Source organism: Tiliqua scincoides, chromosome 8 (assembly GCF_035046505.1).
Source record: "Tiliqua scincoides isolate rTilSci1 chromosome 8, rTilSci1.hap2, whole genome shotgun sequence".
Taxonomy (NCBI): Eukaryota; Metazoa; Chordata; class Lepidosauria; order Squamata; family Scincidae; genus Tiliqua; species Tiliqua scincoides.
In genome coordinates, this window is record NC_089828.1 from 58,084,208 (window position 1) to 58,111,904 (window position 27,697).

Below are 27,697 nucleotides of genomic sequence, written 5' to 3' on the forward strand. Positions count from 1 at the left end.
AGGCGCATGCGCGGAGCGTCCCGGGGCAGCCGCTACTCGCCACTCCAGACGCCGCAACCGTCAGAGCGAGAGCGGCGCGCGCGCGAGCGAGCGAGGGTCGCCCTGCGGAGAGAGGGAGAGACGCAGCCGCGCGCCTCGCTTTCCGTGTGCGGGTTTCTCTGTTTCTCGCCCTCGGCGCGCCCCCCTTTCAGTGCGCGGTCGGGAGCGCAAGAGGGAAGGAACCCCCCGCCCGCCCCAGAGAGGAAGCCCGGCGCCCCCCGAAGCCCCCCAGGCTCGTCAAGATGGTGGACCGCGAGCAGCTGGTGCAGAAAGCCCGGCTGGCCGAGCAAGCCGAGAGATACGACGACATGGCGGCCGCCATGAAGAACGTGAGTGCCCCCCAGGCAGGACCCCTGCGGGGGGTGGGGCTCTGGGGGAGGAGACCCTGGGGGCTGAGGAAATCCAGTCCTGGGGGGTCATTGTCCTCAGTGGGGGCAAATGTTGGGGGCGCTGGTCTCCTGGGGGCGGGGGGCTTTGTGTGTGGGGGCTTCTGAGGGGAGTGAGATGATGGGGGCTTCTGGGAGGGGGACATCCTTTTTCTCTTCTAATGCCCCCCATGATGGGGCTCTCTGGGGGGAGGGGCACATATTAGGGTCTTGGGGGAGGAGAGAGTCGCTTGGGGGGCTCTGGGGCATTGGCCTCCTGAGGGCATGTGTGGGGGGCATTGTATTCTGAGGGGAGGGGGTGAGATGGGGTCTTGGGGAGGTGAAATGTCCTTTTTCTCTTCTGACCCCCCCACAAGAAAATTAAGAGTTGGGGGGAGGGTGTTTCTTTTATTAGCCCCTGTTCACTTCACTTTATTTGGCTTTCAGGCTTCCCAAGCACAATGACTAGAGGATAAAGCCCTCCTTGTGATGAATATCTTCCCCCCCCCCAGGAAATTGGTCCTTTGGGGGAAGTTTGAGGGGGCACAGTAGCAGTCATCGTGCCCCCCCATCATCCGTCCTTGTTGGTGTCTTCTTCTACCCCAGACGTATGTTCCCGTCCTTGGCTCTCGCTCGCCTTTCTTTGCAGCACACGTGTCTCCAGCCAAATGCCCCTCCCTGGGGCAGATGTCACTTGGAAGCCCCCCCCAGTTTCTGCAGCACATGCAGGCGCATGCCCCCTCCCCATAAGCATTTGGATGCGGTTTCGTGGTTCAAACACCCTTTGCTTGGAGGATCGGAAAAAGCAATGAAAGGTTCTCGGAATAATGGTAGAGTGAGGACTTTTTGACCCCCTCCAGGAGCACATGCCCCTCCCTGGGCTTGGTGTATCTGTCCACTGGGCAATGAGCAGGCTTCTCCACCCTTCCCCTCCCTCTAGAGTTCCTGGGAAATGCCCCTCCCTGAGGCTGAATCTTCCCCATGTTCACTTTTCTCTCTCCCCCACATTAAAAAAAACATTTTTTTCTTGACCACTTAAATATGCTTTCTTGGGTGCCAACACCTACCCATCCCTACACATATTGAAGCAATACTTTCCTGTCCTGGGGCAGCAACCACTCTTCCTCTCTGGCTCCTTTTATGCTCTTACCAGTGTACCATTCCTCTCTTTAGGATCCAGTTGGCCTGCTCCCCCCCCCCCAACTTGCATCTTGAAATATCTGGCATTTGGGCCCCCTTGGGACAACGGAATGTGTGTGGGGGCTGGTTTTGGTGTTCCGTGGTGCTGGGTTCGGTCCCTGGCAGCATCTCCAGCTGGGGCTGGGTAGACTCCTGCCTGAAGCCCTTGGGGAACTGCCCAAGGGCCAGGACTCGGAATAGGACAGGCTTGTATGCTCCTGTAACTTCAAAAGGAGTGTCAAGGTGCGGGGGGGGGGGGTTTCCAGTTGCTGGGGCACCAGCTTTTTCTGTCCCCCAGTCCAGTCTACCCAGGGCTCCCTGTGCCGCCAAAGCTTCTGTTGCTTTTGGACATCTGGTGGTGTCACGGCCCTCCTCATTTTCTTTGTCCAGTTTGCTTGTCTTTTTGATGGGATGATGACTCTCCTTTTTATTCTGCTCTATTGCTGGGCCTAGTCATAATGGATTCTCCATAGCTGTAAGGTGGCGGGGGGGGGGAGTCTCTGGGCTATTTGTGGGTGTGGGTCCATGGAGTGGCCCACACTGCTGCCTCCGGGTTCCTGTCTGATGGAGACAGGAGGAATTTTGGAAGGTTCTCCTTGGAAATAATGACTGGATGCTACACTCCTTATTTTCTCCTTTCTCCCTCCCTCCTTCTGGTGTGTTTGGGCGGTGCCTTTGCCTGCCTGCCATTTAATTCCGAGAGAGTGTCCACCCTCTACCCCTACAGGCAGCCCCACCCACAGTCATCTACCGCCTCCTCCCTTAATGTGTCTTTTGACAGGTCAGTGAGCCATCTTTTGTAGGAAGATCTGTGCTTTCGACCAGTAAAAACAGAATCTTGATAAGCTGTAAAATCGTCCATCCCCTGTTTAAGACTTACTTTCTCTGGGGGGAGGGCATGGACAAGGCACAGGGAGAAATGTCAGTGGAATCTAGAAGATGTAGGTTAACCCGGTTCAAATCCTTTTCTTGGGCTGCCTCTTGCTGTCCACTCCCAGATCACCTCCTTTTAGGCTTCTTCCAAGAGCAAGTCCCAGCATTTAGGAAACCAAATCGTTTCATCACTAGTTATGGGCCTTAATTCTTACTAGGTTAGGTTTTTTAAACAATGCTGGTTTGACAACTTGCTCAGTGTTAAGCCAGGGTGTTGATAGATATTTTTAAATAGCCGTAGCACAGAGTTCTGATTTGTAACATTTAAGATAATTTTATTTTTTGCCAGCCTAATCCCTTTTAACACACCACCAAGTTAAAACAAACAAACAAAATCTTTGCTCTGATCTTGCAAACAAAGCGCTCGTGGGAGGCAGTATCAAGTCATTCCAGAAGATTCTGCGTTTGTCATATTGCAGAGAGACTAGACTGGGTGGAGAGAGGGGAGGGGTTGCTTGCTTTAAAGGGGAGAACGGCTCTTTATATTTGCCTTGTTAGTCAGGTCTGAGCCTTTAAGGCGAGCCCGGGTGTCCTCCCTCTTGGATGAATAGTGAATACTGATCCAGAATTGTCGCAGTCTGCCTGGGATGCTGTTCTTTCTCTCTCTCTCCCCCTCTGATTGCACCATTTTGTCATAACCTTGCATTTATCAAGCAGATGAAATCGCCAGAGCTTGCTTAAGAGCCGAGGAAGAAGCAGCAAGCAATTTAAATGGGATGGGGGTGAGGAGCAAGCGGGCTGGTGTGATGCAGCTGTGTTAATATTTGACTGTCCATCTCTGCATTATGATTTGATGCCAGTTGGTGCTTTTGGCTTGGAACAGTCTCCCCAGGTACATCTGGGGTACAAATGTAGGCTGCGCATTACGAGCCACATGCCCTATTTTATTCTTCCTGGTTACCCTTGTTGCTTTTTCCCAAGTGTCCTGTAGCAAGATTAGTGCTTCATTCATTTTTTTAAAAAGGTGGAAGAGTATTTCTGCGGGGAGTGAGATGTAGGAACCGCAATCTCTTTTTAAACAGTGGCTTGAGAGAGGAGAGTGACCCAGTTCAGTCATTAGCATCTGGCTCTCTGATAGTCCCTGCCTCTTCCTAGGGTTAGGAAGAAGGTTTGGATTGTTACCCACAGTGTTCTACTTAGAAGTGACATTGCAAATCGATCTTAACAGACTGGGCATGGCTGCCTCGATCTCTCATACAACCTTCCTCTTGATGATATCCCACTCCATTTTCCTCACCTTCTCCCCCCCCCCGCCAATTCCAGCTGTGTGGGAGACTTATGACCTCGCACTCTTTTCCGTAGCAACCTGATGATGTCACACGTAACAATAGAAGCTGCAATGCACCCAGGTGGTAGCAGAGAGCATACAAATGGCATTTGTCCAAGGTAATGCAAAAGTGGAAGTGTAGTGATTGAAATGAGATTGGCGTTCATGTCCCAACAAACAGATGTTTGTTAAAAGCCTCATCAGCCTGTGCTTTCACAGTGAATGCATCACATCTTTCCAATTGTCTATATTGCAGATTTCCTCCCTTTTGCAGTTAGTTTATTCTTGTTTGATGCTTTTTATCATTGACTGAGAAGTGATTTCCTGTAACTACAGCTAAAATGCATCCACATTCTAATATAGCCAGGATTTCTAACCTGTATCCTGACTGCAGTTTATGATTACTTGAATGACTGTAAGCTGGCTGGCATGGGCACCTGCACGATGGTTTTATGGAAGATGAGTCCTACACAAAATGGTGGTGGGGGCACACTGTCTTCTTGAATCAGACTCACCAACAAGACAATGCATTAATCTCTGGGTATGTAACCTACAGAAATGGTGACTTGGGAATGTGACTGCTCTTGGGGGCTTTGCTGCATGTGCTAGCTGGCCAAATATAGTATGTCCAGGTGAGTCTGTAGGGACCTTACTGCCATGAACCATTCTCTTTTGTGGAACACTTGCTTTATATGCAGGAGGTTCCTGGTTCAGTTCCTGGCATCTCTAGGTAGACTTGGAAAGAACCCTGCCTGAAATTAGGAGAGCTGCTCCCAGACAGTCTTGAGCTTTGGTGATCTGACTCAGTAGAAAACAGCTTCATATTGCATTAGAGTATCCATAAATAAGAGATGGAGCATGTGCTTTGTATGCCAGAGGACCCAGATGCCATCTGTGACATCTGTAGGTTGAGTGGGGATAGACTGTTACCTGTCAGTATTAGTATGAAGAATATATGTGATTTTTACAAATCTGGGAGAGCCACTGCCTGATGTGGAGGTAAATGGATCAAGGGTCTGACTCAGCCCAAGGCAGATTCAAGTGCTAATATAGGATGACCACATGCACCCTCCTGTATTCCTTGTTGCTTAGAAATCTTTTGGGGTGTTTGCAAAATATCATTCACAGTCTAAACAGCTTTGGCTGTTGGCTAGGGTGCTTCTTTGGCCTATGATTCCAATACCGCATCTTCCCTTGAGTGGAATGACAATCAAGATGTCTTAAAGTGCATACCCCAGAGTATCATCTTGACAGTCTACAGGGGTGGAGTTTTCCATGTCTTGTTCTGAGTGGAGTAGATACCCCTTTTTAAAGCTTTGAGCGTGAAGTTTGTGCCTGAGATTAGTGCAGTATGCAGCTGTATGAAGAGGTCCCTTTGTCAGGAGAAAAGAACGGAAACATGTTGGGAGCCCCAGTTCCTTCCCAGAGCCCCAAAGCTGTTCTTTGTCTGTGGTTTGGGTAGGAATAACTTAGCAATGGAAGGTCTACTTTTAAGGTTTGGGAATCCAACCCTTGCTCCTTCGGCAGGATGACTTAAGCCATTGCTGAAATGGATGCTTTGGTGTGCTACTCTTAGGTCAGATTTGTGGCCATCATAGATGCAGCCTATTGCAGGATCAATACCCATTAGCTGCAGCAGAGTTGCAGAGATGGGTGCTCCCCCACCCTTTTAGTTGGAACTCCTGTTCATGGGATGAGCATCAAGAGCCTAGGGACTCTTATTTTCCCTTTCTCATGATTATTTGATCTGATTAAGATTTCTTCTGAAGAGTAGGATATACAGTAGGTTAGGCAACATTTTCTTTTACCTGGGAATGAGTACATTCTGACTGACTTTGATGTCCAACCAAAATGTTGTGATGACCAGGACTCTGCTCCCCTTCAAGGGGTTGGGCCTTGTCTTGACACGCCTTCAAAACTCAGCCTGTTAGGGGAGCAGCTGTTCAGCATGCAATGTATGTGCTTGACCACTAAAGGTCCCAGGTTAAATTAGGCTCAGTGCTATCCTATTCGGATCTGCTCTGAAGCAAGTCCTGTTGCATTCAGTGGGGCTTATTTCCAGAAAAGTGTGCTTGGAATGGCATATGTCGTTTTCTGTGACTTGGGCCAAGTTGTACGAAGCTGCCTTCTTTGGCATCTGAGCATCAATTCATAGAGCTCAACAGTGACTGGGAGCAGCAGCTCTTTGGGTCTTTCTCAGGCCTGCCTAGAGAGGCCAGGTGTGAGACCTGGACCTTCTTCATGTGGGCAGTTCTGCTTTCCTTCCCCTCCCAATGCGATTTCATTTCATCTAGTCAAATCAGACAAATCTTGGTGCCCTTTAGGCCATATGGCAATTAAGACTTAGCCAGCCTTCCCGGAACTGGAAAGCTCTCTGTTTCAGCCACAAATCTCAGTGGAGCCAGCCTGCCTCCCAAAGGCACTGCACCATTTTCCTGCTCTGCATGAGGGAAAGCGATTCATTTTTTCTTCTTTTTTTGGGGACGTGAAGTGCCGCAAAACCTTTTTAAACGTCTCCTTCTAACCAAGTGTCCCAAAGGTAATAATAGCATTAGGGCCCAGTGTGATGTTACAAGTGACCTTTAATGCACCGTACTGCAACAGTGCGAGAGCTTCACAAAGATAGATCAGCGGCCTTGCCCTTTACATCTCCTCGCTTCTCTTAAGTCGAGAAATAACATACCCTGCAGGTGAGCAGCCCTGGGGCTGGGCAGGATTTCTCAGTTGTCCTTTTCTGAATTGTAGGTTCTGCCAGAGAAGCTCCTGAGTTGATTGACAGCTGTCAATCTTCAAGTTTTAGTTTCAGCTGAAGAACTGAGTGGAGTAGAAACCTTACTGCAAGAGCGATTGTGACCTAGATGGTGTGGAGGGCTGATCAGGGGGAGAGGCAAGCCTCCCCCCCCCAGCATGAAGATGCTGCCTGAGATTGAACTTGGGTCCTTCCCAAGAAACAAGACCTTTTCCAATGAGTGGTTGTCCCTTCAATGGATTTTATATGTCTGTTGGTAGAATATGCTAGCTTGGAAGGAATACGTTTCTTCCTACTGGGGATGGGAACAACCAATGGTGCTCTTTGGGTCATGTTTCTACCTGTTGTTCATTGCATCCTGAATAACTTGCTGTGTAGGCCAAGATAACACAATAAAGAGCTGCAGCCTACCTTAATAGAAGTTCTGAAAGGGCAGTGAGTTGGAAAATGGGCCATCTTTCTAGAAGCTCAGCACAGACAGACAAGAGCCCTCTGTTTGAAGAATGAAGTGAGCTAGTAGTAAGAGCGTGATCGCATGTTCTGATGATTCATTCCATTCACTTGTCAGCATCACATGTTTGAACACTGTATTTCCTTGATAGGGAGGGTGAGTTCTGCTCTGCTCGCAATCAAGTTTAAGGAACTTAGTGTTTGGATATGAGTAACTGCTAATTCCAGGGAAATGTACACATACACGCTAACTGCATTGTAGATGCACTGACCAAATGAACCCAGAGGTTTAAATGGGAGATTGGGGGAGGGTGCTCATCGAATGCCTTGAAGGTTTTTTAAAAAAGTGGCTCGTTGGTTCTAGAAGTGCCCTTGCATGTGGAAAGTATCTTCCATTCATGAAATGGTTGCTCTACATGAATGTTACAGAGGAAAAGTGAAATGGAATCCAAAGATGTGCTCTCAGTTGTGGAAGAGCCTGTGAATGTCTTTTGCAAATAGAATCAAAACTACTTGAGAATCCACTTATTGTATAGCATTGGTGAACTTTTGCACACACTTTCACAAGCATATGATGAACAGCACTAGCATTTTTTCCCCCTACTGGTCACCATTCTTTGGTTCCAGCCCAATGATTCTTCCTCAGCACTCCTTGTTGAAAGATTAATAGGATGCAAACACATTCTCTGGGGCATTTGGTGGGCCACTGTGAGATACAAGAAGCTGGACTAGATGGGCCTATGGCCTGATCCAGCGGGGCTGTTCTTATGTTCTTATGTCGAATGTTTTTGCCACAGTTGAAGCCTGCGAGCCACAATTTGTGTGTTTAAGGTTATGCTCTGCAGGTTTCACTTAAATCTTTCTTTGTCTGCAAGTATCTTTGGTGCTTTTACGTTGTTCTTATGATGGGCTGCAGGATACGGCCTGATCAGTTGAGGGTGTTTGATGTGGAGGCTCCAATCTTTGATAAATGCTGAACCAGATGACATTCAGCTTCCTCCCAATTATGGTGTTCTGTGCATAGTAGCTCTTGGCTATTCCGGCTTCCCAGCTTGTGTTTATAAGTATGTGATGTTCTAGTACTCTGGTACTGAGGCAACGGGTTCTTGCGTCTAAACTACGTATTTTCTTGATTAGGTGGGCAGACTTGCAACTTTAGAGATCTTGGACCTTTAACAATTGTATAGAAGAGGGAATTTCAGCACCTGCTGAAGTTTATCCATCCCTGCTCTCAATCATGGAAGAGTGGTGGGACTTGCTGGTCCTCCTTTCTCCTATGCATATAATTCAGTTAACTAATGAATTAGCATGTTTAGGATCATTCTGTTGCAGTCAGTCCAGGAAAACAGAAAGCAGTGGAAAACTGTAGCTGGAAGGGGCTGTACGGTAGTGGTATAGTTTGAGCTTTGCATGTAGGAGGTCCCCTTTAAGCCCTGGCAGCATCTCTAGGTTGGGCTGAGTGAGACACCTTTCTGAAACCCTGGAGAGCTGATGCCAATGAGTGTGGACAGCATTCAGTGAGGTGAATCAGTGTCAGCTTCATACATGTTTAGCTGCTGCTTAAGTAGAATATTTATCTCTTACAGCAGGATTGGCAACCTATGACCTGCAGGGCTGGTTCTGGCCTACATGGAGCTTGGTGAAGCCTCCTGCCCAGTTTGCCATGCAGCCGGGTCTGGCAGAGCCACCTGCACAGGCTCACAGAGTCCCTCTGCTGCTGCTCTTAATCTCCCAGGCTGAGCTCTGTGCAGCCACTTCTGTGAGCTTGTCAACCTGGAAGTTCAACCAAGATGTCTTTGCCCAAAATCCAGCCCTTTTGCCTGAAAAGTTTGAACCTCTGTCTAAGAGTAGATAGGAAACTGTCTGCTACTGTGTCAGTCGTTGGCCCATTCTGCATGGGATATATATAAAATTATTCCTTGCTATGAGTCATTTGAGTCCATGCTTGAATGAGAATGGCAAAGGATTCCTATTGGAATATCTCCATGGAGCAGGTAAAGCTGTCTTGGTACTAGTTACTTTTGCTCAGTCTTAATCTCTAGCATCTACTGAATGAAATCCTTGAACACGCAACACTATTGACAAAAACTGCAATGGAGCAGCTTCTCATGGACATTTTAGGCATGTGCTAATTGTTCCATTTAGACACATGCAGTCTCTGATGGAAGCTCCTGTCCACAGACCAAGAGGAGGTGATGGCGATGTTGCCACAAAGTGTAGAGAGGCTGGCTGAAGAGTTAAATCACAGGCAGCTGTAGTGGTGGGTGCCAGAGGGAGGAGGGAGCTCAAACTGACAAGAGGAGGTGCGCTTCAGCGGGTTCAGACATGCAAGCACCTGGAACCTGGTTCCTGAGTGCTGAGACTGGACTTTCAGTGAATGAGCTGGCTTATTAGTGCTCAGGAAGTTACTATCCTGCCTTCCCCCCCTTTTAGGAACTGAAGGTGAACTACAGCATGATAAAAATCATTCAGATGCCTTGTAAAAATGAAGGAACAGCAATCCAAAAAAATTCAAGGCTATAAGGAACAAAACATCAGTGTTACAGATAAAGACTCGGCAAATGCCTGTGCAGAGAACAAGGTCTTCAGCATCTGAGAAGACACCAAATTTCTCCTTGTGGGATCTACTGCTGAGAAGGCCTCTTGCCTATTTCTGCCAGTAGAAGGTCAAAAGGTGTCCCAGAGAGCCTCTTCCTGTGACCTTAAACACCACTTTCCTGCCCCACAAGGTTTTCGCAGCTGCTTCTGTGTTGGGGGGGGGGGGAGAAGTGGAAAGAACTGTGTTGTGCTCCAAATGTGAGTTGCCTCTAGGTCAGCCATTTTCAACTACTGTGCTGTGGCACACTGTTGTGTCACGAGTCATCCGCAGGTGTGCCACAGCAATTTGGGGGAAGATCATTTATTAATAGGGCCAGTGGGAGATGTGAGCCCCCATGGTGTACCTTGTGTACAAGATGGTGTACCTTGTCAATTGTCGAAAACCTGGTGATGTGCCTTGACCATTTTAGTGCCTTGTCAGTGTGCCATGAGATGAAAAAGGTTGAAAATCACTGCTCTAGGTCTTCTTAGAAAGAGGAAAGGTGGGTGGGTGACAAATGCCTAGTGAAGTCATGGATGGCTTCATCTGTTCCTATGGAGGAAGGCAGTTCTTCAGGTATCTTGGCTCTGAATTGTGTAAGGCTTTAAAGGTAGATGCCAGCAATTTGAATCATGCCCAGAAATGCACATGTAGCCAATACCGCCAAAATGGCAGCAAGACATAAGCCTTTTGTCTTCCTCTGATTGTCTCGTGGGTAGCTGCATCTCACACCAACTGAAATTTCCAGAGGGCTTTCAATGGCAATTGAAAAGCACTTTGTGCTAATACAGTTAGGTGGTATTTGTGGGTTTTTAATATTGTAAGCCCCTGAGTGTGCAGGTGCTTGTGGGTGCCTTCTGTTCTCTTCAGTAGCAGCAGTGCGCAGTCTATCGCTTCAACAACATATCTGAAGTGAATGTGCAGCTTGGGAAGCTTCCTTCAGCCAAGTGAGACCATTGGTCCACCTGTCTCACCGGTTGTCTGCATAGACTCTCCAGGATTCCATACAGGCCAAAAAGTTCTTTTCCTAGCCCTTTCTGGGGATGCCAGGGCTGGACTTTAGGCTGTCTGCATCTGGAGAGGCGCCAGATGGATGCCTGCATGAAGGCAACTGCTCTGCTCCCCACCACCTGGTATCCAGGTGGCCTCTGAACATGGCTGGCTGAACATGGCTGGCTACTGGCTGCCTCTGAACATGGAGATTTCATTTAGCTGCCAGGGCTAATAGCAGTAGCTAGACTAGTTCTCTGTCACCTTCTTGAATCTCCTTTGAATACCATCTATGCCAATAGCTATTCCCACATCTTGTGGCACTGAGTTTCATAAATGCCACTGATCATGTGAAGAAGTACTTAATGTTGTCTTGAATCTGCTGCCCAGCAGTTTTGTCGCCTGACTGGGACAATTAATAGAGAGTGTGAAAAGCATCTCTGTTTCTCTCTGTGTCTCACTTTGTAGACTTCCTTCCTGTTCCTTCTTAGTAGCCCTTTTTTCTCAATGAAAAGGCCCATTCCCCCCCCCCTTGAGGGAGAGAAGGAGCTGTCCCCAATCCCGAGGGAGCATGAGAGGCATATAACGGTCTTGAGGAGGTGCTTGATTGCTTGCAACATGCTCATGGTGATGAAAACTCCAGACTTAATTTTATTATGCTGCTCTCCTGCCTTCCCACCAGCAGGGAACTCAAGGTGGCTGACCTCGGCTGACCCAGGTGGCCTCCCATCCAGGCTGGCCACTCTCAGAACTGCTTAGTTTCAGCAAAGAGGCTGCATCCTGTGTATATCTCCCAGCACCTGGTCTCCAGTCTTTGGATAGCTTGTCTTTCAGAAATCGGCCTCCCAACTTTGTTTGTATTTTGCTGTTCCTCCACTGAGCTTGGAATGAACTGCCCCAAACCTTACCTAAGTGGCCTAAGAGTTGCAGGCCACGTGATCTAGGCCTCCTTGCCCTTGTTGCATCTGGCTACTGCTGTGCTGGGGAGAAATGGCTTGGAAGCACCACCTTGGTGAAAAGGATTTCAGGGCAGAACAGGGTGTGCCTTTCAAGCTTTAAAGCTTCCCATCAGTCTCATGAGGTCAGCCACATGAATCATCACAAGTCCATCCTGCAAAGGATGTTGCCAGCAGTCAGAAGTCTTTGTTTGGACCATGGTGACTGAGAACGCTGCCACTTGTACGTAAACTTCTTTGATTCTTCTCTTCTTTGATTTCCCAAATTTGTAGGATGGTAGCTAAAACATGAGCTGATGTGGGACCAGTTTCTGCCAGCTGTTATGCCCCACCTTTGTTAAAATTACAGGAGTTTTGGATGATTAAAATTGTGTGTGTGAAAGCCCTGAGGTCATGTGATGGTGAAAAAGAATGTGACAGATCAGGAGAGTGTTCCTAATGCCCCTGGGGGTGGTGCAGGCATAAGGATCTCTGCTTGCCACTGTCTGAGCTGCACGAATCCTACGGAGGGGCCAGTGCAGGCAATAGGGCATGCTAAAAGACATGTACCAAATGTGGGGAGGGGTAGGAAAGGAAGGGGCAGAGATGTGAAGGTACCTGCTTGCTGGGAACAGATGAGTTGCAGGAAAGAGTTAGTAGGATGATTCAGAGGAAATGGCTGGATTGGGAAAACTTGGGGGACAGTATCCAGAGAGCGCATGGACAGGAGCTCCAAGGCCTGGCAACAGGGGGCTGAAGTTCATGTCACTGATTTGAAATAATCAACAATAATATTGGGTTGCAGGCCCCAGCTTACATAAGTAAGCTTGACTATTACAATCAAATTGCAGGACTGAAAGCATCTAGCTAAAATTCAGTATGCTTGGGTATTCAAAAGCCTGCTTAAATAGGAGAGTTTTGGCATGTGACCTAAAAGCACACATTGATTATTGGTTAACTTCACTGGGACAGACATTCCAAAGAATTGGCACCATCACTCTGAAGATCCTACATAGTACTACTATGTTGTCTGCATCCTGTTCTTCCAGTTTGCTCAGGTTGACTGACCCCCCCCCCCCCCGTTTTTGCAGTTACCCAGTGAGGCTCATCAGAGATTGATGGGATCCTCCAGTGCGTTCCATGATTCAGGGCGTAATCCTAACCCCTTATGTCAGTGCTTTCCAGCACTGGCATAGCAATGCCAGTGAGACTTGTGCTGCATCCTGCAGTTGGGTGTCACTCATGGAGGCCTCCTCAAAGTAAGGGAATGTTTGTTCCCTTACCTCAGAGCTGCATTGCCCTGATGTCACCTGGAAAGCACTGACATAAGGGGTTAGGATTGTGCTCTCAGTGAGTCTTGTCTGGCCTGGGCCTAAGCTTCTAACTACTATACGACATCGCATATCTAGGGTGCTGAGCTACTGCATTTTTCATCAGCTTCTGGAGGGCCCATAGCCCTCTGCGAAATGCATTACAGTAGTCTAGCCTTGGTTTTTGACCAGTAGAATGACCATTGCACTCCAGAGCCACAATCCTCTTAATTTGTGGCTAAGGCACATTCCCCTTAACTTGCCACAGCTTAGCTTTCTGTAGTACTTTCCTTAACTTCTGCAGACCTCTGCTTCTCTCCCCTTCCTCCAGCTTTTCTTTTGCTATCAGCAGATATTGGGCACTGTGAAGAAGGGTGGTGGTGGTGGGCAATTTTAGGTGACCTTTGGTTCTCTTCAGTTTGTAGGCACACTCCAGTGCTCTACCACTGGAGTGCTTGTAAGACCGACTGAATATTTCTTGCTTTTACACAGTTTATGGCTCAGCATGTTTTTTAGGAATGTGGGAAAATTGGCAATAACTGGCCAGTGAAGTTTCTTCAGTAATGGACAACTTCAGAATGGTACTGGAAAATAAGTATGCATGTGTGAGTGTGTGGTGCTTACATTATTCACAGGATATTATGACCCTTGGTGTTGTGTTGCATGTTACAAACTTGATTTTGCTACCCCCTTGTCCCACCCCGCAGAATAATAATAATACAGGTATTTATATACCTATATAGAATAGGATGTCATTCTTGCCATGCACGTTTCTGGAAAAGTAGAATCTCTCCTTAACTCATCTAGCAGCTTCCAAATGAAAGCCTTCAATGAGGTCATGTAGAATTCTAGGGTGGGTTGGCTAGATCAGATGTAATTAAATGCCACGGGACACTTTCCTAGAGCAGTGAAGCAAGGGCTAAGTTTGGAGAACTGACTAACTGCATTATGGAGCCGTGGGGGGAGGGGCCTTGTTTAGTGATACAGATTTGCTTTTAATAGTTCAAAGACAGAGGAGAGACTCCAGGTCTGCGGGAATCTTTTAGCTTTTATTTTTCTGCGAAATTTGCAGAGTCGAAATGTTGGCCTTCCCCCTGAATCTCTTCAGCGTTTTCTGAATCATTAAGACAGAAATGATGATCATTTTTCTATTCAGGCAAGCTTTTCCATGGCTTTCTTTTTTGTATGCAATTCTTTACACCCACTAGTTTTTAAAAAGTGCTTATTAGTTCATGAATAAATATTAATCCCATCTTATCCAAATGTTACAAATTCAGCATGACCCACTTTTGTACATTTTCTGGTTTAGTGGAAGGAGTTGGATTTGGATGGAGAAGCCTGGGTTCAAACCCTCATTTGGCCATGAAGTTGACCGACATTCACACTCTATCATGGTTATATAGGTACATGCTTTTTTTCAAATTCAAATCTGTAAAACATAAAACAATTTGCAGTTTATATCTGTCATATTTGCTAATCAAAGTGTGTGTGTCAGCTAAAACAAGAAAACTTGGTCAATTATAAGTCATGACCACAATAAAACATCAGATGAGAGTTGAGTAAAAGCCAGAGTATTTTTAGGGAATTTGTCTAGACAAATGTGGGAGCTTGAAGGAACTCTTTGGCTAAAGCGCACCACATGTGTCTCTGATTTCTCTCAGCTAGGCCTAAGGGACCTGAGAGGCTCAAAGTCCTTCAAGTAGGTTGACCCTATGTTCCATCATGTTAGAAGCAAGGATCTTTGACTAGTTGTTCCTGGTCACCTAAGAGTGTGGGAACACAGGGACTTGGTAATTGACTTGCTTGTGAATTCTGCTCCCCTCATGGCCCCTGCTTGAGGAACTCTTGTCATTTTTTTTTACTTCATCTGTTGAACATGCCCCCCCCCCCCACTTTCATGCCTGGATCATGGTGAAAGGCTTGAAGTTGATTCCGCTTGCCCTGACTTTGATGTGCCTTCTGGATTTAGAAGTGGAGGTTGTAGCCCTGCTGACATGTTGCAGGAAAAGAAAACTTCTTAGAAGGGCTGAGAGTCGCTCTTGTCTGAAACTCAGAGGCTGTCTTGATCCAGGCAGATGTAAGAGACCTTCTGGAACAGGCCAAGAGCCCATTTAGTCCTGCTTCCTGTATCTCAGTGGCCCACCAGATGTCTCTGCTAGCATGCAAGACCACAAGCGACCTATATCCTGTTGCTATTCTCTTGCACCTGGCATTCAGAGAGGCTAACTCTAAAACCCTGAGGTTGCATATTGTCATCATGAGTTACCCGCGATGAACTTTTCTTCCATAAATCTGTCTAATCCCTCTTTAAATGCATCTGGGCCAAGTGCTGTCCCAACATCCTGTGGCTGGGCATTCCACAGATTAAGTGCTAGGTAAAGAAGTCTTTTCTCCTGTCTGTTCTGACTCTTCCACCAGTCACTTTGAGTAGATGACCCCTGCTTCTGGTGTTGTGCAAAAGGGAAAATAACTTTCCTCTATCCGTCCCATGCATAATTTTATGGGTCTCAATCAGACTTTTTTCTAGACTGAAGAACCCCACATGCAGTAGCCTTTCCTGGTGAGGGAGGTGCCCCAGCCTACTGATCATTTGGTCACTCTCTTCTGCACCTTCTCCAGTTCCACTATATCCTTTTTGAGATGTGGTAACTGGAACTGGACACAGTTCTCCAGATGTGACCTGACCATCGATCTATGAATAGTAGATCTAATACTGAGCGAGATGGACCAATGGCCAAACTTTGCATAACATGACTAATTGTGACCCATATGCTTAGAACACACATGGGCAGCTTCCTCACTCATCACCTTCAAATCCCTTCTGAAAATCTTCCTTTTCTGTGAAGACTTTGGCAGTACACTGTAGTTCCCTCCCACATTGTAGCTAAGCACCATATGGGAACAATGGCATATGCTGCCTCCTGGTCAGCCCTCCCTCCCTCTTGAACCAATACCTAGCTTGCAAGCCCCTCAGGACAGGGGCCTGTCAACTTCTGGGTAAAGAGCTCTGTGCACTGATAGACTTCTTAGTATTATAGGTCATGCTCTGTGAGAGAGTGCTCTGCTTCCACCTTTCATGGGGAGTGAAGAGCTGCATTTCTGCTCTTTCTAGGACAATGATGCTGATTAGCGCAGGGCTTAGCATTCCTTAAGAATAACCCCAGATGGTTGTCATTGATAGGAACTCTGTCATTCTGGGAGAAACCTTGCAGTTCATTGGATTGGAGGCTAGTGAGAATCATCTACATGCCTGCCTCTGACTCACTCCTGTCTCTGCTCCGAAGTTCTTCAGGTGCTGGTTTTTCTATCTCGAGCAGACCTTACACTGCTCTGAGCAAAAATAGTCAGTGTGAGATTCTCTGCATTTCTCGGGAGGGCTGGTTGCTTCTACCCAGTGTGTGTTGTACTGAGGAAGCTCCTTGGCCTCATCTACACTGTGCAGCCTGATCTACACTGGACTGGCAGCAGCTCCCCAGTACTTACAGAAGAGTCTTTTCCCAGCTCTGCCTGAGACTTGCTTCATGCTAGGCAGGTGTGTGACTGAAGCTCTGGTGCTGAAGCTTGGTGTAACGGGATGGAATGTTCACTAGTTCCTAGGGTCCGGCTGCCTGTAAGAATTAATGCTGAAGAAGATCCTCCCGAATTTGCAAAGCTACATTGATTGTCATACTGTAATACACTGTATTGATCGTAGCAGGTGCTGCCTACAGTGCCATTCTTTGCGTGAAAGGATGTCATTAGAAGAGCGAGAATCTTGTGAGATGCTCCTTCCTTTTTAGAAAGGCACTTGAGCCTAGGCAGCTGCCTGAGTTAGACCCTTGGTCCATCCAGTTCTGTACCATTTTCTCTGACTGCTGGTCGGTATTTTCCAGCTTCACCTAGAGGTAATGTCAGGATTGACCTGAAGGCCTTCTGCATGTCCAGCAGGTGCTCTGCCGCTGAGTCATGGTCCTCCGCAGATCACATTTATAGCTTGAATGAAGGCTTCCTTTAAGGCAATAAGATTACCTTCAGAAGGGCTGAAGGCAAGACTCTTACCTTGCCTGCATAGGCAAAACTTGTGGTTAGCCCAGACTTGTGGAATTGTGACCATCTTGTTTCCCAAGCATGTGGCTCCTGACTGCCTTGCAAGTCTGTTACTAGTTGTCTTGGTCCCACCCTATCTGTCTTGGCTGGGAGAGGTGTTACAATGAGCTCGCCAGACTAGAACCTTGAACTCACATTGGTGGACCCCAAAAATGTGGCTGGTGGGATGGGATGCCTAAGAAAGCTAAGAAGCGAAGCTCATAAAGGGATGGGATGTGAGGGAGAAAATACAGTTACAGTTTTGGGGGTAGAAGAGGCAAATGTCCAAGTGTTTTGAATAACATTTCAAGTGGTCATTTTGGTGTGTTCTTGTGATGCAGGGCAGCAGAACATTGAGGCCTTCAACTTGGTGGTCAACCCATTCTGTTTTGCATTCTTTTTGTTTAAAACTCATTCTGTTAGCTAATGGTATCTAGAAAATGCTGGAGAAGAATCACAAGTGTGCCCTGAACTTTGTGCTGGGGTGGGGGGTGGGGATTCTGAAATAGAGATTTCTGTGGTAGGTGCAGTGGGGTTGCAAATGCTCCGTTTCCCAGTCGAGTAATTTAGGCTTGGAAGGAGCAGAAGTCATTTTATAAGAGTTGAAGGTCATTAGTGATATTGTTCAGATGGATGACACCAAGCCATAGTGAACCAACTTTGTCTTTCATGCTTCCTCTTTTCCTTGTACGCTTCAGTTCAGTCCCTTGCTGCTTATGGTTCAGTAGCAAATCCCAGTTTACTGCAACATGCAGAAACAAGTAAGGATGGACTTGGCTTTTTTTATTATAACCCGCTCTATCTGGTGGGCTAAGGAACATTTTTGACATTTCAACACTCCTATTCCAAGGGGCTCACAATCTAAAAATGGCAGTCCAGATGAGCTGCCCTGCCCATCCATGAAGGATCCTGCAAAAGTGTCTGCCGTGCAAGTCCTGCAGAGTGCATAGCTGAATCTTTCAACCCACGTCCAAACGATCAGAGGAGGAGAGCTGCCTTTTGGACTCTTGGTGTGCATCTGAGAGGCGATGTGAAAAGCCTCCGACTGATGCTCCCGCCTCCAGCGTTAGCAGGAAGCTTTGGGGAACAGCTGATCTCATCACCTTGAAGCCTGCTTCAGAATGGATGCCGGGAGGTAGGCCAGGAGGTGACCTTGTGCGCTCTGGAGTCTGCTGAGAAGAGATTATAATGGCCAACCTAGTGAATAAGGTCGACCGCAGCCAACGGAGCAACTTGATATGGTTCTTCCCCAACACTGGAATTTTTGTGCTACGTCTGTAACCCAGAATTTCTGTCCTGGATAGTGGCCAGGCCAGATGCAGAGCAGTGGTATCTCTTGTAGGTCCCCTGCAGCTGGCAGTCCGCTCTGAGTAGAATGGCCACACCCCACCCCACCTAATCAGTTTGCTGTCTTTTGGCAGGGAAGGCTCTTTTGAGGAGCCTGGGAGTTGAGGATCAGTGTGAGACTAGCCGGGTGGTGCTTGCTGAGTAGGTTCACTGTTTGCAGAGAGCATTGCCTTGCTGCTGCTTGCCAGAGCCAGTCTTATTCTTCATCCCAGGGTTGTTGGCACTGACTGGCAGCAGCTCTCTATCTCAGACAACGGACTTGATCAGCCTTGATGGGATAGGCCAGGATTTAAACCGGGCTTGGCCACTGAGCTAAGGTCCCTCCATACAACCAGGCTACATTTTGGTTACTTGGTTGGGTTGCAGCTTTATTCGGATCTGCAACTGTTGAGTCTTGGTAGTTTGTTAGAGGTGCATTTTTCTAACATCTTTCTCTAACATCTCTACATGCATGTGTCTGAATCCGCTAACACTATACCATCTATATCACGTACATTTTTCATTATAATCTACATAGAATCACTTTAAAAGTGATTATAATTTATAATTACAATTTATAAAAATGCACCCTTGGGATAAAAACAGAACGCTGCTTTCTGCACTTCTAACTTTGGAAAACACCAAAATCCGTGAAAAAATAAGTTTTCATCCACCTCTATAATAAAGAATTCATTTTGTTTTATCCCACCTTTCATTCAGGAAGCTTGGAGCAGCACCCGTGGCTTTCCCCCAACCCAGTTGAGCTGCACTCAGCAATATAGGTTAGCCAAGAGAGAGTACACTGGCTTCCTGAGTGCCGTATATCCAAGTTGCAACTGTCTGAAATGCGGAAGTCTGTGTTGGTGCTTTTGTGCAGACGCAGTGCGTCCTTTGTGGCACTTCTGCGCCAGTGTGAGAGCAGTGAGCCAGCAAGAGCTGACAGTTTCAGCCTAGGTGCATTTCAATTTCTGTACAGACCTCCAGAAATGGAACTGGGTAGGGATGTAGTATAACTGACCAAGGCCATCCAGTGTGCATTGGCGCTGAGCAGGGATGTGAACCTAGGTATTTCTGGTATTGGTCTAACACATTGTTTCTCAACCAATGATATTTGTACTCACAGGACCCCCACTGCCTGGCAGCAAGACCAGCAATGCAATGTGACAAGCAGCAGTAGGAGGCTCAGCTAGGAGGACAGAGCTCCAGCATGTGCTTTTCATGTGCTTGGAAAAGCCTTCCCACCTGCCCATCTGCCCCTACCAGTGTGTGTTGCATCACATCTGGTCTCCCAATCTGGAAGTAACTGGCATTGACACCACCAGTTACTTCTAGTGGCACTTTCAATAAATGAACCGTGCAAAGTGGTACTGCAGGAGACAGAGGTTGAGAAATGCTGTTCTAACACGAACCACTATATGTTTTGGTCTAACACTAACCGCTAAATGTTTAACTTCATTTTTGGAATTTAAATACTTGAGGTGTTGGGGTGATTGTGGTTATATTTTTAAATTAACATATAAATATAAAACAGTTCCACTTCCCTACCATCTGAACAGCACCAGCAAGAGCAGCTGTTGTGAGACAGAGTGCAAATGGAGGAGCTGTTTTCTGGAATTGTTTTTTGGTAATTTCATTTGTTGCTAGAAGCAGGTTCACAGAACATACATTTAATTGCCCTACAGAACTCACTGAGGCTTCTTTTAAAGGCTGTCAAAAGGATCTGCAAGAAATTGCACATGTGGTGAGAACTGGGGGCCCTTGAGGTGTGCCTGCTGGAGTGGGGAGGGGGAACTTGCTCTCAGCATGACTGTTGAGGCAGTGAGTCTAAATGGCTTCCAAAGTTGCTCACTTCCTGATCAGCTTGTTTGAGGAAGGGCAGAAGAGGGTGTGTAAGCAGGCAGTTGCAACTGTAATAGTTCCTGAAACAGGAGCTGGCATCCCTGCTGGTAACAAGATCACTATGACTGTCTTAGCATTCGGACCATCACGTTGGTCCAGCGTGAAAGATTAAATTGCAAGATTGTGGTGCCAGGTTTGACTACTTCCTCCAAAGCTCCTTATGTCGAATCTTAACAGTTTGGGGCTTAACTCCTGATTGAATCCCATGAATCTGTGATTTGACTTGTATAGCTTTTCTGCTATGTCAGACAAATGTATTGTTGCTGAAGAAATGTCAGTTGGATGGCAAAATGTCTAAAGCAGAGCAGCGTTACACTTGTGGAAGGCTTGGCTTCGGGAGTTGCATGGTGGTTTCTTGAAACGCCTGTTATTTTTGGTGCAATCACTTTATGTTGAAACCCCCCCGAGTCTTCTTCACTTGCCACAGGTCAGTGGTGTGCCTATAGCACTGAAGTTAGATTCTGGCTGGCCTTATCCATGCTTTGGGCTTTAGACTGGCATGAGACACATATGTAGCCATTTCTATTTTTTAAATTCAATCCATGTTTCTAAAAGGGACTGTGAGTGACTTTGAAAAATAAAACTACACAATACAATATGTGTAACAGCAATACCAATAAAATGCAAGTGTTGCAGTTGGACCATTAAAGCCTCGAGGTTGAAGACTTAATTTAGTCTTCATTATACATTAGATAACACATTGCATTTGCATAGATGCATGCAACAACCTTGTTCCTATACTATAGATGGGGAAGACCAAAGCAGAGAGAGAGAGGGAGAGATAGAATCTTGCCCAAAGCCACTTTATTGGTTCATGAGATTTGACCTTGGGTTTCTTGATAGCATAGCTTCTGAGATACTGAGCTAAGTCTCTGCTTGCTAGTAAAAACCAGTAAAGTCACCGCTGCCTTTCCTCGATAGGGCGTCCCAAAGTCTCGTTGCCATCTCGTCCCCTGTGCCTGCCAACTGCACCTAAAGAGATGGAGGAACGCAGAACAGGTGTTGATCGTCGCAGTCTCTGAGAGGATAGGTTCATGCGAGCTCCTGTGGTCAGTCTGGTACTTGGCAGAGATGCTAATATTTCTCCTAGCGTCCTGGAAGAAAGCATTTATTTATAATATTTATATTCCATCTTCCCCTACCAATTAGGATGTGCCGAAGTATTTTTTTTCCCCCCATGCATGTCAGGAAAAAAGTATTGACCCCAAGAGACTTGCAGTACTTAAGGGGGAAAATTGTTTGGGGGAATTGGGAGACCAAAGCAATGACATTGGAGACATTTTTCTATTCACAGAATTGCTGACATTTTGTGATAAAGAAAACTTTCGGACTTTGCGTTTTCGCCATATTAGCGTTAAATCTGATGGAGAGGTGCTTATAATTGAAGTTGACTGGATACCGAAAATGGGTCGAAAACAATCACTCAAAATCAACCTCCTTGTTGGCTGTCTTGAATGACGCTGCACTCAAAGAAGCCCAAAAATCAAAGCACTCACTGCTGTCACAGTCCCAGCGAGAGTCCAGCACCCTCTTTTGAAGGCAGAAGCAGCAGGAGCCTCACTTGGTGCTTATCCGCTTTGTTAGGCAGGTGGGGTTGGTCCAAGAAGGCTCTGCTGACACGAGGATTGAGTTACCTTTCACAATAGTAAATCTTGATAGACTCGGGGGATAATTGGGCCAGAGTGGGGGGGTAAACAGCTGAAAAGACAGAAATAGTGCTGAACGTTCCCTTCTCCCCCCCCCCCAACCAAGTGTGCTGAGTGCACATTCTGTTGGTATCCATTTGGCATCATACTGTCCCCTCTGACTGGTGGTTAACCAAAGCTTTAGGCAGAAAAGTCTTTCCCAACCCTTCTTACTTGAGATCTTCCTTGAACTGTAGATTTTGGGGATCAAACTGTTGGCTGGCATAGGAAAAGCCCTGCTCCATCAGGCAAAGGTCTTTCTCATTCACCCTTCCATTACATGCTGGCCCACTAGCTGTTTCTGGGAAGCCCATCAGCAAGAAAGAAGCCTATGCCTCCCCCACCATTGCTGTCCACAGCTAGTGTTTAGAGGCCTCCTGCTACCCGAACTGGAGGTGGTGTGTAGGAGTCGATGACAGACCTCTCCTCCATGAGTGTCCAGCTCTCCTTTAAAGCCATTGTGTGACCTTTACCACCCAAATTCTACACTTTCACTTGTAAAGTCCCTCCTTCTGTGTGTCCTGACTGGTTCTTTTAGTTGACTCCTAGTTTCCTGTATTGAAGGAAACTCTTATCCCCCTCTCTCCCCACACTATGCATCATTTAATAAGTCTTCATCATGTGTCCCCCTTTTCTGTAGTAAAAAACCTTCCAGAGTATAACCTTTTCTCCTAAGGAAGGTGCTTCAGCCCTCTGGTCATTTTAGTTGCTATCTTTTGTACCAACTATACACAGGGTTTCCAGATGGGGCTGCACCACAGATTTGTATAGGGGCAATGTTACATTAGCAACTTTCATAATTCCTTTCCTAATGACCCTTAGCAGGGCATTTGCTACCTTCACAGCTGTTGCACATGGGGTTGATATTTTGAGTTATGCACCTCCCATGATCTCTTCTCTGGTTTGTCACATGCGGCTCAGACCCTTTTGGGGTCTGTTTGTGAACTTGGGGCCAAAAAATAAAACCACAAAATGAGTCACTTCTGCTTGCAGAGTATGTACTGCTCTGCTGAATTGCAGCTCCTTTGGAGTCCAGCTTGTGCACCAACACTGAGTTTGCATCTTGGGCTTGTCACTTTTTCTGTTGCACTTCATGCCAGGATAAGCATAAAAAATACACTATTTTTTTGTTGGGTCATGGGTGGAGTGAGAATGGGTGGATTGCTCTTGTTAATTCTGATGAAATGTCTGTCTTAAGAGGGCCTGTCTGGGTAGGGAAAAAAGGCCCTTAAACTGAGTGGTGTTAATATATGAGCCATGATTCCTGGATGCTGATGGGAGAAGAGTATGAAGCCCTTCTTTCATCCACTGCCAATCCGTTTGTCTTAAGAGGCAATACCCATGTTTCATGAGGCACTTATTTTTAAAAATTTATATCCTGCCTTTCCCCTTCTTTCCAAGGCAGCCAATAAGACTTAAAAGCATAAAAATACAATAAACCTAATCAAGTAAAACAGGACAATAAAATAACAGGAAGCACAAAAATCAATTTACTGAAGAAAGCTAGCGTGAAAAGGGACGATGAAAAGAAGTCTGTCGAAAGGTCAGCGGGGATGGGGGGAGGTTGCAGCTCTTGGTCTAACAGGGAAGACTGTGGCACCACCCTAGAGAAGGCCCTGCCACAACTCAGTCTTAGCCAGCAGTGGCACATGCATTGCTTCTAGGGATGGGGTGAGTCTCATAGGAGGAGGAAGATCCTCAGATACCCTTTCCTTCATGTCCCCCTCCCCAGGAAGCAAGGCAGAGAGTCCTGTCATTCTTGGGAGCCTGATGAGAAGTGCATCAAAATCTGTTTATAGGTTGGTAACTTGTAGCACTTACCAAAGGTGGCTTTTTTCAAGAGCCAGGAAACTGGCTAGGAACGCTCACTTGCCGGGATAACTGGCCTATACTTGAGTCCTGCTTCTGGAGTCTTGCTTAGCATTATGGCAAAATTAGGAGATCCTGAGCTCTTTCAGAAATGCCACCAATTTGTTTGTCACTCTGTGTGGCCAGGGACTTGGGGGGGGGAGGGGGGAACACATGATGATTACTTCATAAAACCAGGATGTGTCCACCTAAAGCATGTGCACCCCTTCTCATGCAGGCAAGCTACACAAATTGCAAGCTTGCTCTTGCCAGATGGCAAGTCTTGGGGCAACCACCAAGAGACTCAGATGTCCCCTTGAAGCAATGTTTATGGCTACCCAGTTAAAATAAGTCCAAAGAAAGCTCTGAATAGCTTCCTGCAGTGCTGTCTGAAGCAAATTATCAAAAGAGTAATTGCTCCATGGCCCAAAATAGAGAGCGATGCTGTGTGTGGAGTTACCGGAGGGGGAGAGTGACATTCTCGAATATGATCTTCATTTGCCTTGTCATCTCCGCGATCCTATCTCTGTGCTCTAGCTGGAGGCTGCAGCAGCCCCGCCCGTCTCTGCTGATGTCTGGCGCTGATTAGGAATGCAAAGGGAAGTACATGCAACCTTGACTCTGGGTTGCCAAGTCATCGCTGCAGATTTGGTCGTGGATGCCCTGGACCGTTCGGAATGCTGGAAGAGGGCAGCCTTCTTGGCCCTGCAGAAAGTGTGTGGGTGGGCCAGCTCCTGCAGGGATGTAGCATGGTTTTTCTCTGGCTGTGGTGCGGAGCATACCAGGGCCTGGCAGCTCCCCTCGGTTGACTGTGGTAGCCAGTTAGATTCTGGTATAGTGCGGTGCTCCAGGACTTCCCTGATTTGGATCTTTGCTCTGCCATGAACTCACACTAGGCGCCCTGCAGCAGGACCCTCTGTCTTCTCCAGCTGCAGTGTGGGGGTGGGAATGCTTAACTGACAGGGTTGATGTATGGATTACCAGATCATGCATATGGAGTGCTGTGAATGCTTGGAAGTGCTGCACACATATTTGTCAATATGGCCATGCCTTTCTACGCTGCCGGGTCTTCCCCATGCAGAGGTGGCTTCGTCCACTGCCTAATGCTAGGTGCAGCTTCTGGAATAGGCATCAACCAGTTCCTCTCAACACTGACCTATCCCTCTCATGGAGAAGAGCTGCCTCTATTCACTCCAACAGAGCATATTCTCCATGTGTTTACTGGGGTCAACCTCCCCATCTTTAGATGGGGCGTCCCCTTGGGGCAGGAAGCCGTTTTCTCATCTCTCTTGCTGTGGAGACGTCTGAACTTTGGGGGGTTAGAAAAGCAGTATTAAAATATTCCGTGTAATACTTCATGGCACCTATTGGAGGGGAGGGGGTCCTGCCAGCATGTGCACCTTGCAGTGCCTCCCCCTTGCTTCCCCATTGAATGTGTGTTCCCTGAGCAGCCCTGTTTTTCAAATGCACACTGAACACTTCTGCACACCAGCAATGTAACCTGCATGCCAGTGGGCCTTGCTTCCTTTCTGGGTGATGACCTGGATCGGTGTGCTTTGTCGGCATGTTTGGGGCAGTCACTTGGTTTTCATCCCTCCTTTAAGACCTTGGCAGCATATTGGCCAAATCCCATGTGATGCTTGCCTAGAAGCTTAGTGGCTCCTACTTCGGTTGTGATCTGCCTAGCACATAGCACCGTATAGCCTGGATGACTGCGGCGCCATGAAACCTTGTCGCTCTTTGTTGTTAGTCCTAGAAATTGTCCAGCTACTCTGCTACTGTGCAGCAGAACACTGGTTGAAGGCAGAACTCGAGTTCCTGAGAATCTCAAAGGGCAGGTTCTTCTTGTATCTTGTAGAGAGCAACTTGACAAGCAATCAGCAGCATCTCCTGCAGAACTCAAAGTAACTTGGTTTTGTGCTCTTTGACCTTGGCAGTCTTTAAATGTTTCTCCACCTGCCTGCTCTCTGGAGAGCTCTCATTTCTCCCACGTAGGATCTTCATGTTCAGGCTTCATCCCTGCTAACGGTTTGCTCTCTCCCCTTCCTATGTACATTTCTCTTGTACTTACTCTGTGGCCTGGCTGAGGTTCTCCTCTAGTTCTGGGCTTTGTTCCCTCAAGAATCTTCCATCCACCCAGCATTGTAAGATAATCTGTCAAATGCAGACACGAACTGCTGCTGCTTCCTGTTTGCGTCTATGTCCCCATATCTTGGGTCCACACATTTTGGCTGCGCTTGGTAGCTAACAGGTGTGTCAAGTGGTAAGTGAGGCTTGCCTTCCTTGTTTCTGGTTCCTCAGGAAAATTGCATCCCTTCTGTATCTGCTGCCCAGCAAGGTGGAGCAAGCGGGTCAGGTGTGTGCGTCTAGCAGTCCCTCCATTCATGGGACAGGTGCTGCCTTTGAGCCCAAGACAATGTCTGGCATCTATTCTCAAGGGGGGCACTCCTTGTTTCCCTCCTTTACTGATAGCCTTTAAGAAAGCAGTTTCTGGTTGTGGTTGAAAGGGTAAAGCATCCTCAGTGGTGGCATCTATTGACTTTCCCTGCTGGTCACCAGAATTAAAAAGTGATAATTGCTGGTGATATATTGCATGGACTTCTGCCACTTTCACGTTGGAGCCTGCCTTTTGCATGAGATACCTTTGTGAACTTAAGGAAACCAGTGTCTGAACTGAAAAGAAAGATATGGATATTTTCCTATCAAGAAGGTAAAACTTCTTAGCTGCTTAGGACTGTCATCTCTCTTTTAAAATCCAAAACAAACCTGGTGTGTTGGAGCAAGCAACTCCATGCAACTGCACGCAACGGCTTGTTCCCTAGAACTGCAAAACTCTGCTCCATTCTTCTGTGTGTGTCATCGCCATTGTCCCCATTCTCCAGTCTCCTGTTCCATTCTGACAAGAATTCTGCTAGCAGAGTAAAAATTATCTGGAAACGTTGCTTAGTGTCATTAATGTTGGGGCATTTAGGCCGACATGTGTCATAGTGGATAGCAAAGTCTTAACTCAAGCACATTTTTCCCCTCTTTCTCATGCAGGTGACGGAGCTGAATGAGCCTCTCTCCAACGAAGAAAGGAACCTTCTGTCGGTGGCCTACAAAAATGTGGTTGGAGCGCGCCGCTCTTCATGGCGCGTCATAAGCAGCATTGAGCAGAAGACTTCAGCCGACGGCAATGAGAAGAAGATTGAGATGGTGAGGGCTTACCGCGAGAAGATTGAGAAGGAGTTGGAGGCGGTGTGCCAGGATGTCCTCAGCCTGCTTGACAACTACCTGATCAAGAACTGCAGCGAGACCCAGTACGAGAGCAAAGTCTTCTACCTCAAGATGAAAGGGGATTACTACCGCTACCTGGCCGAGGTGGCCACGGGTGAGAAAAGGGCGACCGTGGTGGAGTCCTCCGAGAAGGCCTACAGCGAAGCCCATGAGATCAGCAAGGAGCACATGCAGCCGACTCACCCCATCCGGCTCGGCCTGGCGCTTAACTACTCGGTTTTCTACTACGAGATCCAGAACGCCCCCGAGCAGGCGTGCCACCTGGCCAAGACGGCTTTCGATGACGCCATTGCTGAGCTGGACACCCTCAATGAGGATTCCTACAAGGACTCGACACTCATCATGCAGCTGCTCCGTGATAACCTAACGCTCTGGACAAGCGACCAGCAAGACGACGACGGCGGTGAAGGCAACAACTAGGCCCCTCTGACGGACTGGCAGCCGCGCACCGATGCTACCACTGCAGTCTTCATTTTTTTTCCCACCGGTGGGGGGGAGGGGGTCGGGGTGGGGGAGGGGAACAGGAGGGGTGACCTTCCAGGGAGGCTCCCCTGCTACCTGTCTTGGATGGCCTCTCTTGACACTTTTGCCAAAACACCACTAGTGGAAAGGCAGGCTGGCTGTGTGCTGGAAATGGGGTGGAACAGAAGGGTAGCCTCAAGTGGCAGATGGACTGTTCTGTAGACTCTTAATTCAAGGGGAGAAGCTGTCTTTTAAGTTATCGTAATTGCTAGACATACCCGAAGTTGAGGATGACTAACTTGAATGGAATGGCCCTCGTTGTTGTGTTTGTGTAGTGTTCT

The 27,697-nt window shown here is 47.4% G+C and overlaps 1 protein-coding gene across 1 annotated transcript; it reads left to right on the forward strand.

Moving 5' to 3' along the window:
• The first annotated feature begins 28 nt into the window (after positions 1-28).
• YWHAG (tyrosine 3-monooxygenase/tryptophan 5-monooxygenase activation protein gamma) lies at positions 29-27,380 on the forward strand. The gene is made up of 2 exons (XM_066635816.1): positions 29-368; positions 26,658-27,380. Exons 1-2 carry the CDS (start codon positions 282-284, stop codon positions 27,312-27,314), a joined length of 744 nt encoding a protein of 247 aa, XP_066491913.1. The 5' UTR covers positions 29-281; the 3' UTR covers positions 27,315-27,380.
• The last annotated feature ends 317 nt before the right edge of the window (positions 27,381-27,697 follow it).